At 44.3% G+C, this 10104-nt stretch overlaps 1 protein-coding gene across 1 annotated transcript in view; it reads left to right on the top strand.

Moving 5' to 3' along the window:
• The window catches only part of LOC145415589 (uncharacterized), a 61667-nt gene extending 52706 nt beyond the window's left edge, over window positions 1-8961 (top strand). Inside the window, exons 3-6 of the mRNA XM_080284810.1 lie at window positions 1025-1141; window positions 6932-7031; window positions 8584-8829; window positions 8913-8961. Coding sequence (XP_080140936.1) covers window positions 1025-1141; window positions 6932-7031; window positions 8584-8829; window positions 8913-8961 — 512 coding nt within the window. The remainder of the gene's footprint in view (window positions 1-1024; window positions 1142-6931; window positions 7032-8583; window positions 8830-8912) is intronic.
• The last annotated feature ends 1143 nt before the right edge of the window (window positions 8962-10104 follow it).

Below are 10104 nucleotides of genomic sequence, written 5' to 3' on the forward strand. Positions count from 1 at the left end.
CAAGATGACATGTACAGACTCGTCCATCTGGCTACCCTGTGTAACACTATGTCCTTTTATGAGTCAAACCATTTCTCTACATGCTCATTCTTTATTGCACTAACCCTCTGTCAAGTTAAATGTGAATCCAACAAAATAGACACTGAGCCTCTGGGGTTTGATGGATATGAAGAGAAGAAATATCTTAAGACACAAAGAGTTCTCTTAAGTGGGGACCGCAGATTATATACCGCCCTGGGTAATGTCATTATATGTAACTACAAGCATTAGGAGTGCTAAGAGGCGTTGACAAGGAGCCAATACGATGTGGTGCCGTGCACCCTGGGTGGAACATATGCGACGTCCACGCAGCATCCAAACCTTCTGATATTCTCCTACATTTTGCCGTGGGATGGACCGTGGTCAGACTCTGGTGTAGAGCTTTCTACGACAAGGTGCGTCGCTTCCCCACACAGTTTATATACTGTTCTGTACCTGTAGGACAGCCCCACAAATGCAGTTGTTTACCTGTGGTCACGGGTCTGGAACAATATCAACAGCATCTAAAGAAATATTTTATCCAGTTTGGAAGTGCTTCTCGTTCTGAGGAGAGAAGTAGAAATAAAATACAATGTCGTCGTAGGGTTAAAAGAGTTATCACCACCTAAATGTTAATCTCTGCCACATCAGGAATCTAAGCTGACCAATTGTATAAGAAAAATAAACTGATTGCTGGACCTGGTTGCAACTAGGATTGTTCGGAAGCAAAGTTATTGTGGAACTGCCTCCCAGTGTCTTCAGTTACTGGGCTTCCGCAACAGAGATGAGGTGTACAGAATATATATACTAGGTTTGAAATGAAAACACACACACACACACACACACACACACACACACACACTTAGAACCATGTCTGTCCATGTCAGTGTCGATGTACTTATCTGACCTGACCTAACCTAACCTAACCTAGCCTAAACTAAGCTAAATTAACGTATTTAACTTCACCTAATCAGATCTAACGCACGCTGCCTCTCTCCCGCTACAGACCGCCTACAACTGAACGCTGACGGTACCCTGCTGGACACTCTGAGGGCCGTGTCTACCCGCGTTTCTGTCCCCCTCATCTCCAGAAACGCCTGTGTGACGCCGGAGGGACGCGAAGGTAAAGGCAGGAGGGCATATTTCTAGACTCTTTTCACTTTCACTTGGCCCAAAAGTGACATCTCTCCATCTTGAAGGCTGAATTGCAACGAGAGAATAACACAGGAATATGGCGTTAGTCACGAAGGAGTGCAATGGAAAGGATACAGAGCCGTGGTATTTCCTTATTCTGCCATTGAGCTTTGGGAAGTAACATGCAAAAAGACTGAATTTTCTGATAGGCCAAGGTGAATGATTTATAGCTATTTTCGGTGATTTCGTGGCGCCTCTTCTTTAGCTATTTATTTTGCTCCTCACACCTTTTTAATCCCATAGAGTATTACTCATGCAAACTGTGTAGATATTAAATAGCTATACATAACTTTTAAGAGCAAGTAAAGTGGAAGTGGGAAAATAAATCACTTAAGATCATGCACTATGAAGACCCTTGTGCCAACGAAAAAGAACCGTAGAAATCATAAGGGGGGGGGGGTGAGGTGGGGGCTATTCGTATGGATTTTGAACGCTTCCTAGTCTAGTACTGTATCTTTCCCTTGGCTAGTTTTCTTTTAATCTTTCTATCTGTCTACCTGTCTGTAATCATCCACCTATCTATTTGTCTGTCTTCATTTATTACTTCTACAGCTGCCTCGATAAATTTCCCTGGATCCTGTGACTGCCTCTAGACGTTAATATATACTTGTCTGTTGTTTCTGCAGATGTCACGTAAAGTCCTCCTGCACCTTAATTCTTTCTGTGTAAATCTAATGTTTTCCTGTATGTTATTTCTCCATACGGCACGTTAGCACTGTTATTTCGGCAGGTTGTCATTCTTCTGTGTGTTCTTCGTGCATAAAGGACTCTAGTAATTTTCTGTATGTTATTTCCGCATGTAATGTTTTCCTGTATGTAATTTCACTGGCTTTCTATGATTCTCTCTCTCTCTCTCTTTTTTTATTTGACACTATTTTCCTTGTTATTGCTTCATATAAAACATGAAATTCTCACGTACCTTATCCCTGTCAGGAACACGTTGGTTAGTGTGTATAATACTGTTGTATAGGGCACCTTTACACTGTCTTGCCTTTTACCTCCAGATACTGCATGGTGTGTTTATATTCTCTAGTTTGTTATCTCGGAATAAAGCGTGTGTCACGGGGTTTTTATAATATCACGGTAATTTTGGAATAAATGGTTAAATGTTATTTAAATTTATATTAATATTCAATAATATTGAAGAGCAGAGACAATGATTGTCTTGCTACATCAAGCAACGATTACTTTACGCTGACTTGCTAAGATTCTCTAAGAACGAGAATTTATAAACTTTCTCAACAATACACAGCAGAGACTAATTACTCACAATTGCTGAATTACTGTACTGTTAGCCTCTGGAGAAAGTTACTTCACCCCTGACAATAAATAACTAATACTAATAATAATATCAGGCTCTTGCTGATCCTTTAACTCCTATCTGGCACAACGGATTTTAAGTTAATACAACAAGACTGGTCTAAGTACCAGTTATGAAAGCAAACGTTTATGCAAGCTAGGAGCTATATGGAAAATAAGCTTAATTATGGAGAAATGAAACAAGATTTTACTTTACATAAAGCTCAAGAAAAAGAACTGTTAAATTTATTGATTACAAAAAAATAAATTTAACGTTTCATTTCAAATCAAATTAATGAGACGCACTCACTCACTCGCACAAAAGCTAACTACGCCTAGGAAAAAAAACACCTTAACTAAACTCTTAAAACTAGGATTATACAAAAAGGAAATACCAGTCGATGAATGCTATGTATCACCCGGGGGGTGGGAGGACTGGATTACTGTACTAGTGGAGTTTGGGTGCTAGGGACCTCTCACACTGCTGGCACAGGACCTTTCTCCGTCACAACAAACACTAGACTGCCCAAGTCGTGGGAAAGAAAAGCGGAGCACTCGGCCGCATTTTCTAACGGTCGAATGAGCAGGGGCGAACAATAAAAAAACAATAGTATCGCTCAGTACAGCACTTAGTGACGTGCATTAAATCGGTCACTTTTGAAAACGGTGACGAATGTTTTGAAAAGTATACTCCGAAATGGAGAGAGAAACGGTTAACTGAGCGATACACAGTGAGTTTTCCACTAATAGTTCGTGGCTTCTCACAAAAGGGAAATGTCGCGAATTGATTCGTGACAGCGTGATAATGTTGAGGCCTTGGGAAGAGCAATGACCTATCAGCCAGTCATTCTTTATTGCTCATCCATCACAGTTTTCTTCCATATTACTTTTTTTTTTTTACTTGCTAAATCAAATCGAATGGCGCAATCTCTCGAGAACGTAGTTTGGAGCTATCATGTCTGTTCTAACTGCCGTGTATGATTATGTATGCTACCCCCTGGGGGTAGGGGGGGGGTTTCAAGAATACTCCCCCAGTATCCCTGCTTGTCGTACGAGGCGACTAAAAGGGTTGGTGGTGGGTTAGTGCCCCACCCCGTAAAAAGAACTAACTAAAAAAGCAAATAAAGCGCCTCGGACCTGGACGGACCATACGTTGACGACTAAGGAACGGACAAAGGACATTCTGAGGGTAGGAACGTGGAATGTGAGAGGAGTGAATGATGAAGTGAAAGAGAGAGAGATTGTCCAGGTGCTTGAGGATGCAAAAGTGGATATATGTGGATTGACTGAAACTAAATGGAGAGGTGGAAGGATGAGAGAATGGGAATACGGTGTAGGTATATGTGCGGGAGTCAGTGAGAATGAGAGGGAAAGAGAGGGAGTATGTCTGATGATAAGCAAGAAGTGGAAGGAGAATATAAGGGAGTATGGAACAGTGGGTGCAAGGATTGTATGGGTGAGGATGAAAGTAGGTATACAAGCATGGGCGATTGTATGTGTGTATGCTCCAACAGAGGATCGAGTGGCAAGAGTGAAAGATGAGTTTTGGGCGAGAGTAGAAGCATGTATGGACAAGTTTGAGAGGAGCGAGAGAGTGCTGTGATTGGAGACATGAATGGCAAAGTTGGGAATGTACGAGTGGATGGAGTGGTTGGTCAGTGGGGTGTGCCAGCTGAAGTAGATGGGAATGGTAGTGCTTTGGTGGACATCTGTGCTGGTAAGGGGTTGGCAATAGCCAACACCTACTTTCGTCATAAGATGATCCACCGGTATACATGGAGAGTAATGAGGAGGATGGATGGTGAACTTGTTGAACGAAAGGCAATGATAGACTACGTGTGTGTGGATGAGCGAATGAGAAGACAAGTGTTGGATGCAAGGGTGTGGAGAGGGTGGGGGAATGGAGTCTCGGACCATCACTTAGTGATGGCCAAGGTAGAGCTGCAAAGAAAGTGGTTGAGGAGACGAAGGGGAAGACAGGAGGAAGCAGCTCCTGTGAGAAGAGTGGAGAAATTGCAAGATAATGAGAAAAGGACAGAGTATAAGAACATAGTGGAAGAAAGATTGGGAAGGTATGAGCTAGAGCAGATGGAAGGGGTGGAAGACGTATGTAAGATATTCACGGAAGAGATAAGCGCAGCATGTGAGGCGGTTTGTGGAGTGAGGAGGAGGTGCAAGGGTGTGCAAGGGACAGCATGGTGGAATGATGAGGTGAAACGAGCTGTAGAACAAAAGAAGAAGGCATATGGTGAATGGTTGGCGAGTAGAGGTAGGGGAGAAGATGAGAGAGAGAAGAGAGAGGTATATGTGAGCAGGAGAAGGGAGGTTAAGAGACTGGTGAAGGAGAGTAAGAAGAAAGTGGATGAAGAGTTTGGGAGGAATCTGAGTGTGAAATGGAGGGAGAGTAAGAAATTGTTTTGGAAGGAGGTAAAGAAAGTAAGGCAGTGTGAAAGGGGAAATAGTAGGGGAGTGAAAGATAGGAATAATAGATTGTTGGTGGAGAAGAGAGAGAAATTGAGGAGATGGAAGGAGCACTTTGAGGATTTGTTGAATGTAGAGAGTGAGAGCAGTGTGAGTATAAGTGGTTGGGGAATGGCTGGGAGAAGAAGAGATGAGAGGAGGGAGGAAGAGATCAGAAGGTCGGAAGTAGTGAAAGCGATGAAGAAGATTAAGCTGGGAAAGGCCCCAGGAATTGATGGAGTGTGTGGTGAAATGCTTAGGTATGGGGGTGAGATTGTCGTGGAGTGGATATGGAAGTTGTGTAGATTGGCTTGGGAAGAGGGAAGGGTTCCAGAGGACTGGAAATCAGGTATAATTGTTCCTCTGTACAAAGGAAAAGGGGAGAGAGAAGTATGTGGTAACCATAGGGGTATTTGCCTTCTTAGTGTGACTGGTAAAATGTATGGTAGAATACTCATTGATAGGGTTAGGCATATGACAGAGGAGCTAGTTGGAGAAGAACAAGGGGGATTTAGGAAGGGAAAAGGGTGTGTAGATCAGATATTTGTTCTAAGATGTTTAGTGGAGAAGTATCTAGAGAAGGGAAGGAAAGTGTATGCTGCCTTCATGGACTTGGAGAAAGCTTATGACAGAATAGATAGGCAAGGTATGTGGAAGGTATTAAGAATATATGGAGTGGAGGGGAAATTGTTGAGTGCTGTGAAGAGTATGTACGAGGGAGCTAGGGCTACGGTGCGAGTGGATGGTGAGCTGAGTGAGTTCTTTGATCTCAATGTGGGACTGAAACAGGGGTGTGTGATGTCTCCATGGCTGTTTAATATATATATGGATGGGGTTGTAAAGGAGGTGCAAGGTAGGGCAGTGGATGTGGGGGTGGCCCTAATGAATGAGGGTGAGATTTGGAAGCTTCCGGTGTTGCTGTTTGCTGATGATACAGTATTGTTGAGTGAAGATGAATGGGAGTTGCAAGGTTTGGTGAATGAATTTGGGACAGTGTGTAGGAGGAGGAAGCTGAAAGTTAATGTAAACAAAAGTAAAGTTATGGTGTTTGAGAGGAATGAAGTCACAGAGTGTGCAGTGAGTTTGGGTGGTGAGGATATGGAGAATGTGAGTGCATTCAAGTACTTGGGTAGTGTGATGAGTAAGGATGGAACTTTGGGGGATGAAGTACGTGAAAGGGTACAGCAGGGAAGAAAGGTTGTTGGTACACTGAAAGCAGTGATGAGAAATAGGGAGGTGAGTATGGAAGTTAAGAAGTCACTGCATGATGGTATTGTGATCCCTACCCTGACGTATGGAAGCGGGGCGTGGACCTTGCAAGAGGGGAACAAGTCAAGAGTGAGAGCAGTGGAAATGAGTTACTTGAGAGGAGCATGTGGAGTGACGTGGAGGGACAGGTTGACGAATGAAGAAGTGAAGGAACGTTGTGGGGTAGATGTGGATGTGGTTGAAAAGATTAGGAGAAATACACTGAGGTGGTTTGGACATGTGGAGAGAATGGAGAATGAAAGACTGACTAAGAGGGTGTATGTAGGTGAGGTGGAGGGAGGGAGGGAGAGGGAGGGGTAGACCGAGGATGAGGTGGAGGGATGGAGTTGAGAGGTATATGAGGGAGGGGGGGGTGAGTTGGGGGGAGGGGAGTCAAATGGTGGGTGACAGAGTGACTTGGAGGCGTTTTGTCTGCGGCCACCCTTTGCGGGATTAGGGCGTCGGGCTATAGATAGATAGATAGATAGACTTCGGCACAGCACAATATTAACTCCAAGGAAGTTATTTTTCTGCATCTGACTCGTACTATTTCAGGTTCTTGTAGGTGCGTGACTGGATGCTCAGACTAAACTAATACATCCTCTGACTGATGGGGATAAAGTTACCCTGTATGTTACGTGTGCACACCCCATCAGCACTAAACAGCTGTCACCCACCTATACGTTGTCCTGAATGCTGGCCACTCTTCCAGGTTCGTGTAGGCTTCTCAGTGACTGTCCTGCCTACCAGTCTCTCTCTAGTCACATCAAGAGTCCGGACGTCACACAGTTCTTCAGGCAGCGAGTGTGTAGGTGAGGTTTGAAATTATCTATATTTGCTTGTCTGTCGAAATTATTTGGGAAAGAAATGTGAAACACTAAGAAAAGTAAAAGTTACCTAAGTCTAAAAACAATATGAATGTAATTCTGAACATACAGCTAGCCGAAATTCTTCGTCTGTTTTGAACCTAATAAGCTGCATTAAAGTTTGCATGTAAATGAGATAAAGTTGGTAAAGTGGAACTAATGATGTCATGAAGGCCATAATGGAGACAAATTGTGTTCATGGACCTGTTACCGTACAGTACATGCAAAAAGAAAAAAAAAAAAAATAAAAAATAAAATAAAATATCCTGAAACTATGATGAAATCATAACAAATCTGTTCTCGTGCCTTGGGTGGATATCTGCATGATAAAATGACATCCAGCATAATTTTACATTATGCATGTGTTCAAGGATCAGACTGGTCCGGATCAGATTAAAACTGTTTTAGTTAGTTTGTTCACACAGACACACTGGCTGAACATTGACCTTGCTTTGTGAACATGACTATTGACTGCTTGTTCTCAAAATCGAATCCCGTAGTTCTTGCCTTACCCTCAACCCATCCATGACGTTTGGTCTAAATTGGGTAAAAACTGCTTAAGATGACATTGTTAGGTCAAACTTTGATCTAGTTCTTTGACCTAGACCTTTTATGAGTACTCTCAGAAACAGTAGGTCAGCTCTAGGGAAGACCATCAACCCCATCCACCAAGCTTGTTTAAAACCGGACAACAACTGTTTGTGCTACATTGTTCTCTCTCTCTCTCTCTCTCTCTCTCTCTCACACACACACACACACACACACACACACACACACACACACACACACACACACACACACACACACACACACACACACACACACACACACACACACACACACACACACACACACACACACACACACACACACACACACACACACACACACACACACACACACACACACACACACACACACACACACACACACACACACACACACACACACACACACACACACACACACACACACACACACACACACACACACACACACACACACACACACACACACACACACACACACACACACACACACACACACACACACACACACACACACACACACACACACACACACACACACACACACACACACACACACACACACACACACACACACACACACACACACACACACACACACACACACACACACACACACACACACACACACACACACACACACACACACACACACACACACACACACACACACACACACACACACACACACACACACACACACACACACACACACACACACACACACACACACACACACACACACACACACACGAGTAGAACATTACCTTTTTCGCTTCGCGAGCGCTGGTGTAATTACAATGACAGTGACAACGACAACGACGATAGTGGTAACGATGACAAAGATGATGATGGCAGTGGAGAAAACTGCTGGAGAAGTAACGATGATGACAATGAAAGTGATGGTGGCAGAATTACTTGGTTATAATGAGACCCTATTTATTTCCCAGGCTGACAGACAAGGAGGTAACACTATGCTGTCCTGAGAAAGTTGAAGGCGTCACGGGTGCCCAGCCGGGGGTTTCATCAGGCGCCGCACGACCCCAGCCTCTCCCTCCACCCCCCACCGACCCAGACAGGACACCAGCCACCACCCCACAGAGGCAGAATGATCGTAACCCACCTCTTTTGACCTCTGCTTCACCCTCGGCTCCAGATAGGGTGGTTGGAGGAGTAGGGGGTAACAGGCGACCACAGTTACAACCACAGCTACCACCATCACAGCCACAACTACCACCATCACAACCACAACTACCACGACCACAACGCCCACAAGCAGGGTCAGATACTCCAGCAGAAGCATCACAGTCGCAAGCATCAGAATCTAGGCCACGACCACAACCACCACTACTACGACCACCACAACTTCAACCACAGCGACCACCACTCGCACCACCACCTCAACCACAAATACCACCAAAAGCTCAACCACCATCCCTACGACCACCATCTCTGCAACCACAACTGCCACCATCGGAAACACAACCAGCACCATCTCAAAACCGGCCTCTCCTACCACCATCCCAACAACTACCACCATCCTCACAACAACCATCATTCCCACAACAACCATCATCCACTGAACAACCATCATCTACAGAACAACCACCATCCCCTCAACAACCATCATTCCCACAACCATCATTCCCACTGCCATCATTCCCACAACAACCATCATTCCCACAACAACCACCATCCACACAGCAACCATCATCCACACAACCACCATCCTCACAACAACCACCATTCCCTCAACAACCATCATTCCCTCAACAACCATCATCCCCACAAGAACCACCGATTAGTGTCAACAGCGTACCTGCAGAGACAGAATGTGGGAAGCTTCCAGTAGGCTTCAGAGAGGTAAGAAAATTGATCCTGTTGCTGTATTAACATTGAGTGTACGGCATAAAATAGTGTAGTGACCCTGTTATTATACAGTAGGCTTTGACCACAGAAAAACTAGACTCAGTCCTTTAGTCGATCATCTTACACCAATGACCTTTTTACTGGATAAGGAACGGTTGAGCTGAGTGGTTCCGTGAACAGAGACTTTATACTATCAGCCATTGTAATATTTTTTTTTTACATGTCCGACTCAGGGCAAAGGCTTCAGGGCCTATTTCTTGGGGGTGGTGACCTATCTCAAGGCCCACTAGTCCTCCTACATCTCCACATGTCACCACTTCGGCGGTAACATCCACCATCCATATTGAGTACATGCTAGGGCTGTCTCATACAGGACTGGTGTAATGGTAAAGGAACACTTAAGTAACTCTATTATCTGACTACCATTAAGGTGTTTCAGGCTGTTTAGTTAGACGTTTCATGACTTAGGAAAAATTCCGAACTGTTGTCATACTGTACATAATGTGCAACCCATTCTGCCACGGACTTGTGAATTAACGCTGCCATCTTGAACCTTGATAATACACTGGATGGATCTTTACTACAGCCCTACGTTGTGTGTA

The sequence above is a fragment of the Coenobita brevimanus genome, chromosome 103 (genome assembly GCF_032717465.1).
Source record: "Coenobita brevimanus isolate Jiangsu-jjx chromosome 103, ASM3271746v2, whole genome shotgun sequence".
NCBI lineage: Eukaryota > Metazoa > Arthropoda > Malacostraca > Decapoda > Coenobitidae > Coenobita > Coenobita brevimanus.